Source organism: Nannospalax galili, unplaced genomic scaffold, assembly GCF_000622305.1.
Source record: "Nannospalax galili isolate Female #2095 unplaced genomic scaffold, S.galili_v1.0 scaffold103, whole genome shotgun sequence".
NCBI lineage: Eukaryota > Metazoa > Chordata > Mammalia > Rodentia > Spalacidae > Nannospalax > Nannospalax galili.
This window is the reverse complement of record NW_008352136.1, coordinates 1,833,176-1,852,577: the sequence shown is the minus strand read 5'-3', so window position 1 is coordinate 1,852,577 and position 19,402 is coordinate 1,833,176. Positions and strand designations below refer to the sequence as shown.

The window sequence follows — 19,402 nt, the reverse complement described above, 5'->3', positions numbered from 1 at the left end:
GGTGTGTTACTATGCACACCTACAACCACACACAGGAGGTAACAAGCACACAAGCTATCACAGGAATAAGATAGCTCTAATTCAGAAAATTAGAATTTTGACCTGGTTTGTAGAGATGTTTAAACCAAGGGCTGGTGAGATGGTTCAGCAGGTAAAGGTGCTTGCCATACAGGGCTGATGACCTCAGTTCAATCCTTGAGACCCTCATAAAGGTGGACAGAGAGAAGTGATTCCAAAAGTTGGCCTCTGACCTCTAGATGTACATCATGGCACACATGTTCCTGCACACACACCCACAATAATAGCACCAGTGACACAATTTTAATGCCAGTAAAAAAATATATTTGTCAGTCATTCTGCACACACGAGTTCTACCTCGGAGCAGTGTCCATTAATAATTTTCTGTGGTTCCCAAGGAAATTAGGGGGAGAGAGCACTACCGTCACAAGAAAAATGAATAAACCTATGAAATAGGACCAGTGACAGACCTGTGATGCAGGCTACATCTATCACCTACCGTCAACACCCACAGGCAGCAACAAAGATCATCAGTAACGATGCCAGAGACAACACCATCAAAGCAGATCTTTATTAATGAACATCTGAAATGGGGAAATAGTCACAAGTGCATGATAAAGTGGTGTACAGGGGATCACAGCAAAGAACCCCATGACAGGAAAATGAAAACACGGAGGACATACTTCACAGCTCAATTTGTTTTTATGGCATGATGGAGAAGGGAATGCAGCCCTCAGACTCAGGCTTTTGTAATAAACTTTGGATTTTAATAACCATGGAAAATGCCCTATAATTAGCTAGGATTGACTGAGATATGAGATTCTGATTACAGTGTAATGAAAACTGAAACCTCAGAGGAAGGGTATGGAGAAAATACAAGTCATAAAAATATGATTATTGCTACGAGGAACTGGAGCTGTTTGCAGAGATGAATTGGGGACACACTGATCTAACCGAGGGGGAAATGGGCTCATCTGTGGTTGAGTTGGATTCAGTTTCTCCAGGTTCAGTACGTTGCTCTAGACACATAATTCCCAAGGGGCTACATGTAAGAGACCTTCCCAAGACTTTACAGGTTCCTAGTCACACCCCTGTCTTAAGCGGGCTGGCCCCCAGGTGACCTTCTGAGGTCCCTCTTCAGGGGTAATGTGCTGGGATCACTCCCCCTCCCACCCCCCGAGTATAATGCTCTATAGAAATTTTTTCTTCTTCTTGGTGCTGGGGCGCAAGCTGGGGCCACACACATGCCAGGTAAGCACTCTACCATTCCTCTACGGAAATTCTAACAAAATACTTCTAGAACAAGGGGCTCACTTCTCACTGTCTTCCCAGAGGTACTCACAGACTACCAACTATCTGAGGGTGGATTTGGTCACAGTTCCTTTCTTCCAGAAGTCAAAGATGTGATCCTTTGAGACCACTAAATTAATAACCTTGAAATAAACTACACCAGGACCTATAAGCTTGTTTTCAACAGAGTAACTTTCATGGAGATTTTGAAAATTGAAAGACTGGCTCCTCTCTCTGACTAGTTCTCCCTGGAGACAATTACAGGTGAGACAAGAGGAAATTACATAATCCATCATGGAATACAAGCTGTTCTTAGTACTAACCTAGAATCTTGTTATTTATAAACAGTACAAGACTTTGGAGAGTGTTATAAACATGAGCCTACAAGAGACCTGTCTCAGTGAGGAGGGCAGGGAAGGGCTCCCGTGGGCACAGCACACCCAGGGCATCTTGATATCTAGGCAGACCACAATGTGCTTGATCACATGGCTGACCTACCCAGCAGCACCCTGAGCCCCGAGCAGAGCCAAGCACGGTACAAGTGTCTGTAGCTGCATATCAGTTTGGCACGCTTCTTAAGGTACATGTGAGGTCAGTCCCATGCAATTTTGGGGTGTCCATGAAGCTGAGAAAAGAAAGAAAGCATAGACTGATCAGACCAGCAGTCTCTGGAACCCTGGGAACTCACCTCCCTTTTATTTGGAGCAGAACTTGAGTTTTCCCTACAGCTGAAGAAAGCCTTGACCCTGAGCCTCAAGTGAGGCATTTTGTGTCCGCTGTGAGGCCCTGACATTGAGTCAAGCACTGATGATGACCAGGTGAGTGTGGAAATACTGATCTGAGCCTCTGCCTACTGGACCCTGAGCTTCTGCAGCAAACGGAGGACCTGTTCTAATCTTCTTCCACCCTGGTCCCTAGTTCTCTTGACTGTGGAGCAGCCAGCCATCTTTTCTTTTCAGCACACATCCGAGGGATACACCTCGAAATGCAAGAGGCCAGGGGCCCTGGGTAAAGGTGGGAAGAGTTCAGAAAACCCGGTCAGCAGGTCCCTCAGAGCAGGCAGGATGGCCTTTGCTCCTCTGCTCCCCATGGTGTCCTGCTCAGGGATTACTCAAGTTCAGGAGACACACAGAAAGGCATAGAAGGAGGACCGATCAGTCAGAGGGAGAGGACAAGGCAGGCAAGCAGGTCTCACCTGGCCCCACTGTCACCTCACTAGCTGTAGTCACAGCTCTGCTAAGATTGTACTTTGTGCCCAAATAGGGTAGACAGATAAGATACAGCTCAGCAGTCAGGATCCCAGTCTTTGCAAAGACTGAAGCAGCAGGAACCAGAGCAAAACTGCCTGAAGGGACTGTCTAAAGCCCAATCAAGGAATAACATAGCCCTTGTGCCGAGGTTACCCACAGCTGGGAAAGATAAACCTCAGGGAAGACATGAAGGAAGACCACAGAACGGGCCAAGCACAGCCAAGTACAGGGCTGTGGTGGCCAGCTGTCTCGCAGGTTCCTACCTTCGGCCGGTAGCCCTGCTCAGCCATGGTCTTCACCTCCTGCCGCAGCAGAGCGTCAGAGAGCTCTTCTGCCTGTTTGGCCTCCTCCTCGGCCTCCTCCGCCTGCTGCTCTACTTCCAATGCCTGGAGCCGACGCTCTGCAACCTGGACACCAAGAATGGAGTTACCAGAGACAAGGCCCATGGGGCAGAGCCTGCCTCTGAGCAGGAGGCAAATGGCAAGGCCAACAACCAAGAAGGGAGCCCAAGGACTGGAAAAGGCCATGGGGGCGCTGTGGTCCTCATGAAAGCCCTGGATGCATCCATCCATCATGTGTTGGGAGAACACTGTGCTGCAGGAACTGCAATGAATACATACACAAACAGTCTGGTCCCCAGAGATTAGGGAGCCACAGTGGAGCCTGAGCCACAGTCAGGAGGGAGGGTCTGCCACGGAAACCAAAGAGATCCACTGCACTCTCAGCTATGAAGGAGTGATGGAACTGAGTCAAGGACCTGTCCTACAGTGACCTAAGAACCATGCAGCAGAGCCTGCTGCCTCCAGGGTCCCATCCCCCTGTAGAGCCCCGCTTTGCCCTAGGGTTCAAGCCCCACCTGGGCTTCCAGATCCTGCTTCCTGGCCGACTTGAGTTCTTCACTCTCCGCTTTGGCAAGGCGAGCTGACTGTCTTGCCTCCTCAAGACTCTGGATGAGTTTCTCCCTGTGTTTCAGTGACTGCTCCTGTGCTCGCCGGTTTTGTTCAATCTTCTCTTGTATTTGCTGCTGCCTCCCTGTCAGAACCTGGCCTCAACCACGAGGAAAGAGTTTGTACTTCAGAATAAGACTCTAAGCTTCGCACCAACTGCAGCTGCATCTACACCAAGACCCACCCTAGTCTCAACCCCAACCTTCATTTACAGGCAGCAGGCCTGGGCCACGGACCACTGTGGGTCTCAGATCATCATGGGCCATGGCTGTTTTCCTCCCACTCCAACCCACAGTATGTTATGAGGAGACAGTGAAGCACTGGTGGAGCCTTCTCTATAGACACTGGGGAGCTTCAGAGAAACAAGGGAGGCTCAGCTCAACAGTGGCAAGTCACCTAGGCCACAGGGATGGAGTCTGCACCATCCTCCTAACTTTCAAGATTTAAATCTACTCCAAGCAGCAGAAGCCTGCTGTGCTTGGTGCTTAGACCTTGACCTAAAGCAAAGAGATGTCCCACTCCTAGCCCAGGAGCCAGGAAGCCACCAGACAACCCAACATCAGACAACCCATTAGGAGGGAACATATTAAGTGGGCACAACCAGGGGAAAACTTAAAAGAGGAAAATCAAAACCACTGGGAAATACTTGGTATTTACAAAAGTGAAAAACAAACCGTGACCCAATTTGCCAAAGGTTTCAAAATGCAGAATTATCATTGTAACCCACTTCAAAGTAGCTGTCAGTGCAGGGATAATGAGGACTCTCCCAGTCAGATGCCCCACGCCTCTCATGCAATCTGGTCTGCTGCTGACTGCTGGCCCCAAGGAACACACCCTCTTGCACAGGGGTTCCCTGCAGTGCCTCTTAGAATACACCCCCAAGGGAGATGGAAAAGTAAACTACAGCACAGTCATGTGATGCTGCTGCTGCTTCGGAGTTAAAGACGTGCCCATGTGTTAGAAAGCTGAAACTCAAATAGCACAGTAGAAAGAAATACATGTAGTTAAGAGGCATGTATCCAGCCAGGGAAAGAAGTGCACGTGCACCTGGGGCCCTGGGGAGTTTTCACCGGTACTTATTCTATGTCTTGGCTTCTTTCTGATACACTAGTATTTCTTGTATAATGACTTTAATGCCACTTAAATAACCAAAGCAGATTTGTTCTCAGAATAGGTGGCAAATCATACCCTTGTCCAAGTCCCTCGTGGCTAGAATTACCTCGTTCATCAGCCGGTCCCTTGCGCTCTGCTCTCGGGCCCATTCTGCCTCTCTCTTTTCCCACATCTCCTTGGCCTCCTCCCTAGGCAAACACAAAAGGGACACCACAGACTCTATGTCACTACCAAAGGTAAGGAGCGGACGAGAGAACACACAGGGCTGCCATGTTTCAGGGAAGCTCACCCACACCAGCTTTTTAAAGATGACAATTAAGGACAATACTTTTGTAGTAAGTATTTTAACTAACTTTTTTATACTTCATCCCCTTTTTAAAAGGTAATGCAGCCATTTAGTACTGAGGTAAATGAAACCACTGAAACCAGAGAGGGGTGGGCACTGCCTGTGCCTGAGTCCTATCACCACATCCCTGGGATCATCGAAAGCTCACCCAGGGGGCAGGCTAGCAACCACCTAGAGTCTCCTCCATGTGCCTGGTACCTATTGCTTGGCAGAATGTCAGGGTATAGTAAGTGGCTGGCACATAGTATAGTGGTGCTCAATGTATAGTGCCTATTATTTATTTCAATCTATGAGTTGGAACTTTTAGGTCTCAAAGCTGGCCACAGTGGCACAGGCCAGTAGCGCTAGTCAGTTCAGTGGCTGAGACAGGAGATCAATTGAGGTTAGTTGGTAGAAACCAGCCTGGGCTGGGACTCTGTCTCCAAACAAAATTTAGGCTCCAGAGCAATTTTTATAGCCCTAAGAAGCATCAAACATCTGCATATTTGTAACAATCTCTTACACCTTCCTAAGATTTTGGATGAACAGATCATCACGTTGAGCCATGGCAATATCTACTTTGAACAACATAAGACAGAAGCCTCCACAAGCCTCCGCTAGCAAAGAAAGGTCCCCTGGGATGACTGATGAATTACAAGGACAGATGTTACAAAACAATGGTGGCCTTCTAGGTTCCTAGGAGCATCTCACAGTACCAGAGTAGAGGTCAAGAGCCTCCTGCCCAGGCAGCTGCCACCTCTCACCTCAACAGCACCTGCAGCTCTGCCTCCCGTGCTCTCTCTAGCTGCAGCTGCTCCTCGATGACCTGCTTCATCCAGGCTGCGTCAGCCAGGGCCTGCTCCCTCCTGGCCAAGTGGACACGCTGGACCTCCTCCTCTTTCTCTAGGAGGGCCTGCAGGATCCGCCTGTCTGCCTCCTAGAGGAAGGAGATGTAGCCTGTGGCTGGGCTGGCTCGAGCCCTGGTGCAGCCAAGTGAGCTCTCTCACACACAGGAGCCTGCCCTCCTGTTCTGCCCCTTCTACATGTCACAGATTCAACTATGTGAGGCCTGTCACATCCTCAAGACAGAAGGGAAGATGTTAGACTGTTTCTGGATAGCCACAAAAGGCGGGTTCAGACAAGAGCTTTTCCACTAAAGAAGAAACCGTTCTGCCACTCTATGCCACCACAGGCATGTGCCCCTGGCATGCCAGTCACCACATTGTAGAACACAATTTGGCAACAAGCCTACTTTTAAAACAGATCACACTGATACAGAGTGAACAGAGATATGTCTACCAACAGCTCACAGCAGCTTTACTGTAGGCAGAGAAAACTAGAAGCTATCAGATGCCCACTGGCAGGGAACAACCTGCTGTCAGCGTCTGTACAACTAAATGCTGCAGAAGAGCAAGGAAAAACTGTGCTGGGGAAACCGGACATCAGGATGAGAGTGACGCTGCCACCTGATGGTCTGCCCTGACCAGAGGTGACAGGGACAGCCAAGGAACTTGAGTGTGCTTGCTCATGAGCTCACTAATGTTAAGAGAAACACTGAGCAGCTACTAATAAGGTCAACCTAACATACAGTAATACACTGATCCTTTCATACTGCCAAGTAAATATGCTAAGGAACACAACTTTAATGACACTTAAAAAACAAAACAAAACAACAACAAAAAAAATGAGCAAAGGAGAGGAAAAGCCACCTCTCTCTAGATGTGTATGTACATAGACCTAAAAGACTATACATGGAATGGGTGTCTCTGGAGATGGAAGGAGACTATAGGACAGGTCAAGGAGAATCTCACTTTATCCTGTTCTGTTTCCTGAATACGAGCTTCACTGAAACAGAATTGGATGCTTTTCTGCCACGTCCACTTTGTGAAATGATTACTAGTTAAGGCAATTAACATCCACATCACTTCATCTTTTTCTGTGGTGAGAATACCTATGGACTGGGCCAGCAAGCCTGATGATCTGCTTGATTCCAAGAACTTACAATGGAAGGACAGTACTGACTTCCAGAAGTTGTTCTCTGACCTGCACATGCATGCTATGGCATGTACATGCCCCGACCACAGACAATAGTAGAAAATTTTTTTTTTTTTTTTGGTCTTTTTGAAACAGCATCTCCCTGTAGCCCCAGCTGTCCTGGAACTCACTATGTAGACCAGGCTGGGCTTGAACTCACAGAGATCCACCTACCTCTGCCTCCCCACCATGCCCGGCTAATAGTGAAAATTTTAAATCTTAAAAAATGATTATCTAGGGCCGGGCGTGGTGGCACACGCCTTTAATCCCAGCACTCGGGAGGCAGAGGCAGGCGGATCTCTATGAGTTCAAGGCCAGCGTGGTCTACAGTGAGTTCCAGGACAGCTGGGGCTACAGGGAGACCCTGTCTCAAAACGACCAAAAAGAAAAAAAAGATTATCTAAGGACTTAAGTATATTTCTTTTAGTAATTATCTTTTGTGGTGCTGGGGATAAAACCCAGAACCTTGTGCAGGTTAAACACATATTCCACCACAGAGCTGCACAGTTCAAGAAATAACAGCCTTGTCCACTGTAATCCACACACAGGCTTTAGATTTCTCGACTTCATCTTATAACTAGAAGTTTGTACCTTTGGCCAGTCCCCTTTGTGCTTTAAATCTCAGGAGAATGCACTCATATCCTGACCAGTTTCAAAAGATGTCAAAAACTGCCAAGAGGTAGATCAGTTCAGACTCACCAGTTCCTCCTGGATCTGCTGGGTACGTCTGTTGAGTTGTGCGTTATACTGATGCCGCAAAAAACGCCTAAAGATGGGAAACGACAGGCTGCTGCAGTCCTTCACAAGCAATAACTGGAGTGAGACAACCGCTCTCTGCAGGCCGCTGGGTGTAGGGACACCCCAGACAAATCTGAGAAGGCAAGAGGCCCGCCTGCCAAGGAAGAGTTGGGACTTCCCATACATACCCCAGCTCTGCCTTGTGCCTGAAGGCTGCCATCTGCCTCCTCTCTTCCTCCAGCCTCTCCAGCTCCCACCGCTGCTTTAGCAGATTCTCCTGCTCCTTCTTTAGTTTGGTTGCCTGTGGTTATGAAGATAAACACAAGATGAGGCAACCAGAGTGCCTCATCTCCACTTCTGATAGACACTGCAAATGCACCTCCCCCCGACCCCCCACCCATTTTCAGGATCCCTTCCACCCCTGCGGCTCCAAGTTCTTCAGTCCAGCTGAACTTGCTCATCTGTTTCATCTGAGCTAAGCCACTTCCTACAAGAGCCTTGCCCAGCCTGACAGAGACTTCCTGTAACTTAACATCTGCCTCCTCAATCAACATGGCAACCAGGATGAGGCCAGTGGTTAGTAGCACCTTACTCCGGCCCTACACCTAGCACACAGAATTAGTGGTGGGCACTAAGTTTCTAGTTATTAGAACATTCAGGGGGAAAAAAAGGGACAGGAGGTCATGGATAGGGCCTCCCTCTGAATGGAGAGACCCAGCCACTGAAGGAAACTGAGCACTGTGTTTCAAAGACAGCCTCCTGGACCACAAACCCTCATGGCTTATGTCCTGAGACCCAGAGCCTGCTACCAATGGAGAGCTGTGTGCTAGATCATCCTACTAAGCCACATGTGCTCAGTGCACTGCAAAGTCCACAGTCTAAGAAGGTCCAGGAAGATCTCTAAACACATCCAAATGGACAGGAACTGTCTCTAGACCACTAATGTTCTAGCACACCATGTAACATGACAGAACCACCAAAGAGCACACATGTGAGAAGAGAGAACGCAGCTCTTGCTCAGTTCTCAGACCCTCCAACCCCACTATGGTCTTCTTAGAATGGCCTTTTACATGCCTTTTCCCACTCCTAAGCAGCTGCTTGCACTCACCTCCATCTCCTTCTGCTTCAGCTCCTCTATCTGCTGGCGCAATGCCTCAGCCTGCATTTTCCCCTCAAGCTGCCTCCTTTCCTCCTCCGCTTTCATCCGTTCCATCGCCTCCCTGCGGGCTGTTTCATACTCATTTTCGAACCACTTGTTCTCCTGCTCTTCAGTGGCTTCTTGCTACAAAAGGTCACCACTGTCACAGGCAGCCAGCCGAGCCTCGGCTCCCTGCTGCTGTTCAGCTGGCTATAGGCCAGGCAGGCTCAGCCTTCTTCAGCAGTGTGACCCTGGGCAACCGTGCACAAGAGAGGTTCAGCACCATCAGGCCCTCTTCACAGGACAACAAAACACTTGGCAGAATGAACATGGAGGCCAAGTGATGGACTCTTATCCCTGGAGGTGCTGTGATGAGCCAGGGTTGAGTTTATGATGCAGGTTCAAGAAACTCCAGTGACAACAAAAATGCCTTTAGAGACACATGATCTACCTACCATCTACCAACCCTGTCACCTGGCCTCATTCTGCTCAGGAATGATTACCAGGGACCCTAGTACGCACAAGAGCAAACATCCAAGGCTGAGGAGATAATTTGATCAGTAAAGTGCTTGCTGTGCAAACATGAAGACCCAAACTTGACCCCTGAAACTTGTGGTGGAAGAGGAGGACAGACTCCTGAAAGTTGCTCTCTGACCTCCACATGTACACATTTGCACAATAATAATAATAAGTAATTTTTTTTTTTTGGCCTTTTTGAGACAGGGTCTCGCTGTAGCCCCAGCTGTCCTGGTACTTGCTATGTAGACCAGGCTGGCCTCGAACTCACAAAGATCCACCTGCCTCTGCCTCCCAAGTGCTGGGATTAAAGACATGTGCCACCATACCTTGCCAAATAAAATTTTTAATAAAAAAAGCTAGACACAGTGATACACACTTGTCATGCCAACACTGGGGAGGCCGAGCCTAGTGGATCCCTAGAGCTCCTTGGAGTCTACTTAGTGAGCTGCAGCCTAACAAGAGAAAGATGGATCACAGGGTGTGGTAGCACACGCCTTTAATCCCAGCACTCAGGAGGCAGAGGCAGAAGGATCTCTGTGAGATTGAGGTCAGCTTCATCTATACACTAAGGGCAGGTGGATCTCTGTGAGTTTGAGGCCAGCCTAATCTATGTAGTGAGTTCCAGGCCAGCTCGGGCTACAGGGAGACCCACAAAAAAAAAAAAAAAAAAAAAAAAAAAAAAAAACAAGATGTGGATTGCTCCTGAGGAACATTACCTAAGGCTGTCCCCTGGTCTCCACAGGTACGTGCACTTACACAAAGAACAGACATTCAGACTGTACATGTAGCATCTGAGCAGAAGCTTGCTTCTCAAGTGGAGTCAAAAAAGAGCACTGGAGTCAAGAGGACAGTTCACAGACAGGAAGAAAGCTGCAAGGCAGCATGTGGGCATCACAGACCATACCTGCTTTTTCTCTTCTTTCTGCGCTGCCCAAGAGTTTATAACATGCTTCTTGTGAAGGTCCAATTCAATCTGAGGATTAGAAAGACAGAATATTAATTTCCTCACAGGTTTGTATGACATTTACTGAGAGAGTGTGCTGCCTCTGTGCCACTTGCTCCGACCTGACCATGACTCCCTTAGTAAACTGAGGGTGCAAGATGACCCTGACAAAAACAGTATGAACGGGGGCCACCAAGGGTTGGTAAAAGCTCCTGCCTTGCAAGCCTGAAACCCTGAGTTCAAGCCAAGAGCCACCCACATAAAAGGCAAGAAGGCAGGATGTGATAGCATGCACCTGCAATCCGAGCACTCCTGAAGTAAGATAGGAGATGGATACAGAGCTGCTTAGAAGCACAGAAGCTCACAGGCTAGCTGGCCTAGAGTACACAGCTCAGCAGCAGAAACAAAAGACCCTGCTTCAGCAAGGTGAGAGGAGAGAACTGAATTCCAAGTTGTATGCAGAATATCACACGCATGCCACACCATGGCACATATATATGCATGCATACAAACAAACACACACACACACACACACACACACCACACACAAATTAATGAAATTAACATGAGCCAGGCATGGTGGTTCATAACTTTAATCCCAGCATTCATGAGGCAGGGGTAGGTGGATCTCTGTGGGACTGAGGCCAACCTGGGCCTAAAATAATTTACAGTAACAACAAAAATCTGAATGAAAAGCAATTAGAAAATCCAAGGAGCAGATGTTTCTAAGCCAAGTTTACACCTTGGAATAAAGGAATAAAAATTCTTACCCAGTGGCCCTGAAGTGAGCAGGAAATATTTCTCAGCAGACACTAAAATAGAAATACAATTTCAAGGGCACCTTTCACTGGTCTAAAGTGTCAGGGACAGAGCCACAGGAGATAGCTGGCTTGACTCCCCAAAACTTCCTCTGCAGAGCAGCTGCTGTAGCCCAACACAGCAGTGCACAGCTGGCATACTAGAATCTAGAATCCTAGCACTCAGGAGGCAGAGGCAGGAGATCAGGGACTCAGGATCATCTTTGGCTACATCGTGAGTTCAAGGCCAGCCCTTGATATGATATGATACCCTGTGTCTCCAAAATGAAGAAGAAAGGGCTAGCAAGAAGGCTCAGCAGGTAAAAAAGTTCTTCTCACACAAGCCTGAGGATCCAAGTGTAATTCTCAGAACCCACAGTGAGAGAAAACCAACTCCTGACCACATGGGTGTCATGGCATGGTCATGTGTGTATACACACACACACACACACACACACACACACGTAAAATGAAAAATGAAGGCTTGATTTCAGAAAAATAAACATGAGAACACGGAGTGGCAAGATGGCTCAGACTTGCTGCCAAGGCCTGCTGACAACCTAAATTCAATCCTTGAAACCCACATGGTAGAAGGAGCAAATTTCCCCAACAGGTGCACTGCAGTATGTGCCCCCTTCACACAATAAATAAAAACATGTAATTTTAAAAAACAAGGGGGAGGGAGAGGTGGGTATAATCAAAATGTATTATATGCATGTATAAAACTGTCATAATTCACACACCTTTAATCCCAGCACTTGGAGGCAGAACCAGGCAGATCTCTGTGAGTTCAAAGCCAGCCTGGTCTACATAGTGAGTTCTAGGACAGCTGGGGCTATAAGGAGACCCTGTCTCAAAAAGACAGAAAAAAAAAAAGCAAGCAAGAGAAAACCAATCACAAGTCCAAAAGCTTTGGTTTGGAAGTTTCTGAAGTTGGAATTTCCTCCCTCCCTAACACTCACTAACAGATGGACAGGAGCACAAGATTTCCACAGGTCAGTGGAGACCACATAATACTCAAAAACACCTTTTATTTACTTGCTTTCAAGCATTTGCATTTTCTCTCTCTCTCTCTCTCTCTCTCTCTCTCTCTCTCTCTCTCTCTCTGTGTGTGTGTGTACATACCATGGCAATTGTATAGACAGCAGAGGACAATGAGTGGCTGTCAGTTCTCTCCTTCCACTATATGGGCCCCAGGGATCAAATTTAGGTCAAGCTTGGCAGCAAGCACCTTTCCCCAATGAGACATATCACCAGCCCTCAACAGGCAATTTCTAAACATAATTATGACACATAAATAGTACCAAACTTATACAACCACTGTTGAAATGAATGAATTCCTATCAGTAATAGGAACAACCCCCTCCAGTCAATCTTTAGTGATGTTTCCAAACCAAAACTAACCCTTTCTCTGTTCCCAGGTCCTACACATGTGGCCTGTCCCCTGCTATCTACTTTAGGCCTTCACCTTAAGCAGCCCCACAGGCATCACTGCTCCTGGTCCAGCTCACTTTGATGACACGGCTACCAGGAGTACTCTGAGATGCAGCTAGGATCACTGAACCCTAAACAAGTGGTCCAGTGCCTCTGGAGGAAGGTCTGGCCTCATCTGCCTCACCAACCTCATCTCTTAGGATTTCTTCCTCATGGGGCATCCCAGACTCATCTGGGCCTTTACAAGTCCCTGGACTCTGCTCTCATGCCACAGGTCAATCCTTGCAAATCACCTCCATCTAGAGGGCCCTTTCCTTACGCCATACCGTCAAACTAAAACCTAATGCCCTGCTGGGTGTGGTGGCGCACGCCTTTAATCCCAGCACATGGGAGGCAGAGGCAGGTAGATCTCTCTGAGTTCAAGTCCAGCCTGGAGCCTGGTCTACATAGTGAGTTCCAGCCAGCTGGGGCTACAGGGAGACCCTGTCTCAAAAAAACAAACAAACAAAAAACACCTAAAGTTCTCCCCCACTCCTACAAACCCTATCTGCCCCTGCCTTTGCAGAGGCTGGACAGTGAGCACACCCAACGAGGCAGGCTGTGTGGCAGGGTTCGGTGTACCATCCTCAGTCCTGTACCAGCTCTTCTGCCTTGTGCACTTTTCAGGTAGCAAGAGCTTCTCTCCTCAGTACCAACCCAGCTGTCACCTCCTCAGGCAAACCAACGGAAGGTTCTTAATTCTCACCTCTCGAAGTTCTGGGTTGTTCTTTTTCCAGTGTTCATACAAAAGTTGTTCAGCAATCTTTCAAGAAAACACAGAAAGACACCTGATGTTGCTGTTCAAATTCATTCACATTTCAGACAAAACACAATAGAAGCTGTGGCCATCAGCGGTGTCAGCACTCCTGCTGCTCTAATCTCCTTTCTTTGTACACACAGCTCTGGGCCAGACATCTGAACTGAATGGGTGGTACCCACAAATGTCTTGCAGTGGGCTAAGAGACCAAAGTCCTGATGCTATGGAAGGGTCCTTCTTAGGGGTTTCCAAACATACAGTGACCTAAAACACACAGACTGAAGCTAGCTCCCATAACTACTTTGGAAGATAAAATATACCAGTTCCAGATCTTTGTGGGGTCCTAGTATTGGAGTAAGGAGGAATCCCCTGCAATGACTGATATACTAGACACTCCCAGCCCAGGGACTAGTGAGTGTACTAGCTTTTCCCATGGACTCTGGAATCACCTGGCTATCTCATCAGACCAGAGCATCAGGAATGACTCCACAGGTACAACTAGCAGTCTGGCCTAGGGGCACTCCCCTCCACAGCCTCCACAGGATCTCTGGCAGGTACCAGTTTTCTCTGTTCTTCTCGGGCTGATTTCAGATTCCTGTGCTGTTCACGGATTCTTTTTTCCCGCAGGTTCATGCTCAACCTCAGCTCTTCCAGCTCCCTGGCCAACAGGTCCTGCTCTTCCAGAACAAGCTGCCTGAGTCTCTCACGCCGGGCCTCCAGACTCTTCCTCTTCTCCTCCTTCATCTTCTCACGCTGATAGGCCTGCATGCTAGGTGAGGAGGAGCCCACAACGTATCAGTCAGACTAAGGCCACAGGTGGCATGCCTATCCTACCATATGGGCAAAAGAGGCTGAGGTAGACCTAACAATGACACAGGAAGGGTCCCTAGCCAGTGAAGACAGCACGTCACAAAACAGGATGTCAATCAGAAAAGCTGATGGGCTTATATATGCATGTGATAATAGTAATAGCTATTTCATGAACCATTATGTGCCAAGTACTATCTACATGGATGGCTATGTATGCTCATCACCGTAATCCTACAAAGTAGGTCCAGTTTGTGCATGTGTATTTTGTACATGTATGTAAGTACACCTGTGTATGCAATGCTCAGAGATCAGAAGAGGGTGTTAGAGCTCCTGGAACTGGAGTTACATTCGGTTGTTAGCCACTATGTAGATGCTGGGAATCAAACCTGGGTTCTCTGCAAGAGCAGTCAATGCTCTTACCTCCTGAGCCATCTCTCCAGCCCCAAGAGAGCTTATGTTTTTCAACCTCAACATTTTCATGTGTATTTCTATAAAAAGGTGTGTGTATGCAGGAAAAAACAAAATCATACATATAAAATACAAATAAAAATTTTTTAAAAAGCCGGGTGTGGTGGTGCATGCCTTTAATCCCAGCACTTAGGAGGCAGAGGCAGGTGGACCTTTGTGAGTTCGAGGCAGGCCTGGTCTACATAGTGAGTTTCAGGACAGCTGGGGCTACAGGGAGACCCTGTCTCAAAAGGACAAAAAAAAAAAAAAAAAAAAAAAAGGTGTGTGTGTGTATGTGTGTGTGTGTGTGTGTGTGTGAACATAAACACACGTAGGGAAAAAGTACCTGGAAAGACAGGACATATGCCAGTGTTGCCTGTGGTTTTCTCTGGAGTGTAGGAGTACAGAGAGGATTCCAGGTTCCACTGCACACATCTCAATGCACACGTTACTTCACCAGTTATTCTTTTTTCCACCCAATTTCCAATTAGAAAAGCATCACCACGCACGTAACTCATGCTGTCAGGCCACACTCCCTAGTCCCCTAACCTATTAGTGGCATCCACTTTCATGCAGCTGGCAGGACTGCCTGGATACTCACCTCTGTTGGTAGGAGGCCTTGGAGCTCCATTCTGCCTGCTTGGAGCTGTGGATGTCAGACACCTTGAAATAGCGGCTGTTCTGTTCCCACTGCTGCCGAAGCTGGGCCGCCTGTTCCCTCTGGCGCTGGCGTGCTGCCTGCCGATCCAGGGGCCTCCGGCTGCACCAATAAGAAGGCAGCGTGGGGAGTGCCATCTGAAGGAACAGCAATAGTGAGAAAGCGAGCCAAATGCAAACCCAGGAGCTCTGACATGGCCTTTAGTGAGTGGCACTCACCCCTTGACCACACCCTTGGTGATGCCTTAAGACCCACATCCGGGCCACACTCCAGAACAACTGAATAATAAAAACCTTAGACTGGGGCCAGGCGTCAGCATTTTCTAAATGATTTGCCAAGGCTGCAACTTACCAATTTAAATAAACCTAGAGTGTGCCCAGCAGTGGGCTAGCCATTATCAGGGGCATTACAGAGACACAAGGCTTGTCCTAGCAAAGATGGCCTAGGCACACTGGGGGTTTTTAGACTCTGTATAAAACTATGGGGGCAGGGCTGGAGAGATGGCTCAGGAGGTAAGAGCACAGACTGCTCTTGCAGAAGACTGGGGTTTGAGTCCCAGCACCCACATGACAGCTAAGAACCGTCCTTAACTCTAGTTCCTCCGACGCCCTCTTCTGACCTCTATTGCATGACAGGGGTGCACTCATACAGATGCAGGCAATACACTCATACACAAAAAATAAAAACAATAAATGAAATAAAAAAAAAAAAACAAAAAACTACAGGGGCAAGTAGGACATACTGGCATGGACCTGCTACTCTGGAGACTGACACAAGATCACAAGTTCAGAAGGTCAAGACCAAATTGGACAAAATAGCAAGCCCCTATCTTAAAAACAAATGAAAAGAACTAATCGGGGACTCTGACAGAGTTTCACTGTGTAGCTCTGGTTGGCCTAGAACTCCCTATGTAGACCAGGCTGGTCTCAAAGTCAAAGAGATCCACTTGCCTGACTCCCCAGTGCTGGGATTAAAGGCCAGGGACATAATTCATAGAACATTTTTAGTATATGCCAAGCACCTTTAAAATTTTTTGTGTATATATGTTTTGCCTACATGTATGTAAGTACACGTGTTCAATGCCCTCAGAGGTCAGAAGAGGGCATCAGAGCCACCATGCGGGTGCTAGAAACCCAACTCAAGTCCTCTGTAAGAGCAGCCAGCACTCCTGCTGAGCCATCTCTCCAGCCCCAAAGTAACTTATATATAACTTTTTACAATCACCCCATTACTTGCTAAGGGACAAAATTTATGTTCAAAGAAGTAAAATGACTCGCCCAGGACCATAAAACCAGGAAGTAAAGGAAATAAAGGAGCTAGAAACAGAATTCACATTCCTCTGAGATGATTCCTGGCTCAGCACACCTAAGAGGTGGCCTGTTGGTGTAAACGTACCCCACTTCTGACAGCCTCTTGGGAGGGGTCTTAGCCCAGGTGTCAAGGCACACATGAAAGTGTTTGAGAGCTATCTTGGAGGGCAGATGAAACTGACATCAAGGGAGTTAAGAGGTAGGGCGTCAGGCATTCCACTAGGGCTGTGGAGATAAGAGAGCAGTCTGCTGGCCCAAAAGCCGCCCTCCTGCAGGGTCCACAAAGTGTGGGGACAGAAACTCCTCTTGATGTGGGCCTAAGACTTGCCCACAAGAACTCTCCAACTCCAGATCCTTAGGCCAAATGGAGGCAACTTCGATGTGTGACCTCAGTCTTCAGGCTGTGGCACGCTTAACCATTTTTTTCCTAGTCCTGTACAAAGAAGCTCGTGGATACATCTTTGCACTCAGAGTTAAAAGCTCATGAAATGACCAGCTTCCCTGATAAGGATGCACCCCTCTCTTGGTCCCTCGTTTCCCTCTCCCGGTCCCCGGCTCCCCTTTTCGGGTTCCCCACTCCCCTCTCCCGGTCTCCCGCTCCCCTCTCCGGGTCCCCCTCAGTCCCAGCAAGGTCGCTCCACTCCCACCCGCTGCCCACGGCGAGGCCCTCCACGGCCCCTCGGCCCAGCTCAACTTCGGACTCACGTTTCTCTGCGCCCGAAGTTCCGGAGGAGTCGCACTGCCGCAGCTCCAGCACGCCCTCTCCAGGTTCCGCTAATCCCGCGGTGTCCTGCCCAGTGGTGACGCCGGCCGTTTCCCCGCCCGTTGCCCAGCAGCGCTTGACTACGGAGCGCCGCGAGGACCAAACCACCTGCAGCGCGGCACTGGACGCTGGCAGGAGGAAGAAGAAAGCTGTGGTGTTTCTCTGGCGCCTCCTCCTGGTAAGAGGGAAATCGATCACAAACGTAATCAGTCCTTGAGGTAGGAATAAAGGGGTCAAAAATCATCCTTAAGCAAAAGTCAGGGTGGTGGTTACCTTGAGGGAGTGGAAGGGAAAGAGGGGAGAATGGAAGCCATGGGATAGGATAGCGAAGATATAAGCCCGTGGTTCTCAAACAAGGCACATGAGAATCATCCGGGGAGCTGCCCAGGGAATCCCATCAGGCTTTCTGAAAGTATCAGTGATTGGCAAAGCTCCCCGGGTGCGTTCTGTAGGCAACCGAGGTCAAGAACCGCTGTTACAAGTCGTTGGTAAATTTCTATCTAGTCTTAGGTTGATGGTGGGTTCAAAGGTTTTCATTCCAGTAATATGCTTTATAACTAAACTATAACTTACATGCTTACACATATCTTATGTGTCAACCATTCCACTAAAAAGAAAATAAAGGACTGGAGAGATGGCTCAGCAGTTAAGAGCATGTACTGCTCCTACGGAGGACCAGGATTGGGTTACCAGGCTCACAACTGCCTATAACTCCAGTTCCAGGAGATCTGACACCCTCTTCCTGCCTCGGCAGGCACCAGGCACACAGGTGGTACACATACATACATGCAGGCAAAACACTCATAAAATAGTAATAAATAAGCCGAGCGTGGTGGTGCATGCCTTTAATCCCAGCACTTGGGATGCAGAGGCAGGCAGATCTCTGTGAGTTCAAGGCCATCCTGGTCTACATAGTGAGTTCCAGGACAGCTGGGGCTACAGGGAGACCCCGTCTCAAAAGAACAAAAACGAAAACAAAACAGAAATAAATGACCCTTAAAATAAAGCAGGGCTGGAGGAGGCCGTAGGTTATGTATGGTTAGTGTGCTCAAAGCCGAGTTCAATCCCCAGCTCCCTCCCCCAATAACATAAAAATATAGAAAAATATTCCTTCATTCCCTTTTCTTTCATTTTCCCATCCAATCCATGTTTTCTTTCCTTCACTCCTCCACTCCTTGTTTCTCTGTCTTTCATGAAGACAGTACAATATTGTTTAATGACAATGTCTCTACAGTCAGAACCATCAGATTCAAACCTACCTTCCTTCAGTCAGCAGAAGTTTAAAGGTGGACTGCCTACTCTGTACATAAAGACCCTCAAAATTGCCCTAATGCCCTTGGCCATCTCCCATGCTGTGTCTCCCAAGGAGAAAAGGCGGCCCCTCACTGTAATCAGCCCAGCAAGAATCCAACCAATAAAAACTGACAAATTCCCTGAGTGTTCGATCTTCAGATACATGTGACTTGGGTCTAGAGAAACCTGACTTTGAGTACTGAATTTGTCTTGGGCAAGCCCTATCCCCTATCGGGTTTCTCCAACAATACAATTGCCAGATAAACACAACTAGAGGGTCTTTAAAGTTTGATTGACCTGCACACCCTGATTCTGAAGATGCTTCTGGGCTTCTTTTTTTTTCTTTCTTTCTTTTTGAGACAGAGTCTTTCTATGTAACCCAAGCTAGAAATGAATGTGCAGCCCAGGCTGGCCTCACACTAGCAATCCTCTTGTCTCTTGCCTCTGACATTCTGGGCTGCACATTTTTGTATGTCCAGGCATGGGAAGAGACAGAAATAGAGAGGCAGGAAAGACATAGAAGTGGCTTTCCATCTGGTGATCTGTGACAGTGCCAGAGGCCAAACAGTGGCCTCAGTTAATTAAGCAGGTGGCATCATCAAGACCTGCTTTACCTGCCCTTGGTTTTCTCAGCATTTCAGTATTAACCACTGGGCTGGGCTGATAACCCTCCCTGAAGACAAGAATGCAAAAACAGCTCTAAGGCTGGGCAGCAAGGCTGCCCCCCAGAGCTCAGCTTTGTTGCAAGCAGAATCATAATAAACATAGATATTCAGGAG

At 48.0% G+C, this 19,402-nt stretch overlaps 1 protein-coding gene across 1 annotated transcript; it reads right to left on the bottom strand.

Annotated features, from left to right (window-relative positions):
- Positions 1-575: 575 nt before the first annotated feature.
- On the bottom strand, positions 576-17,414 carry Tchp (trichoplein keratin filament binding). The gene is made up of 13 exons (XM_008848985.3): positions 17,273-17,414; positions 15,201-15,394; positions 13,901-14,111; positions 13,292-13,348; positions 10,277-10,345; positions 8,824-8,997; positions 7,904-8,016; positions 7,677-7,743; positions 5,708-5,880; positions 4,725-4,806; positions 3,415-3,600; positions 2,822-2,965; positions 576-1,933 (listed from the first exon to the last, which is right to left on the bottom strand). The coding sequence occupies exons 2-13, from the start codon at positions 15,392-15,394 to the stop codon at positions 1,901-1,903; spliced, it is 1,503 nt and encodes a 500-aa protein (XP_008847207.1). The 5' UTR covers positions 17,273-17,414; the 3' UTR covers positions 576-1,900.
- Positions 17,415-19,402: the final 1,988 nt, after the last annotated feature.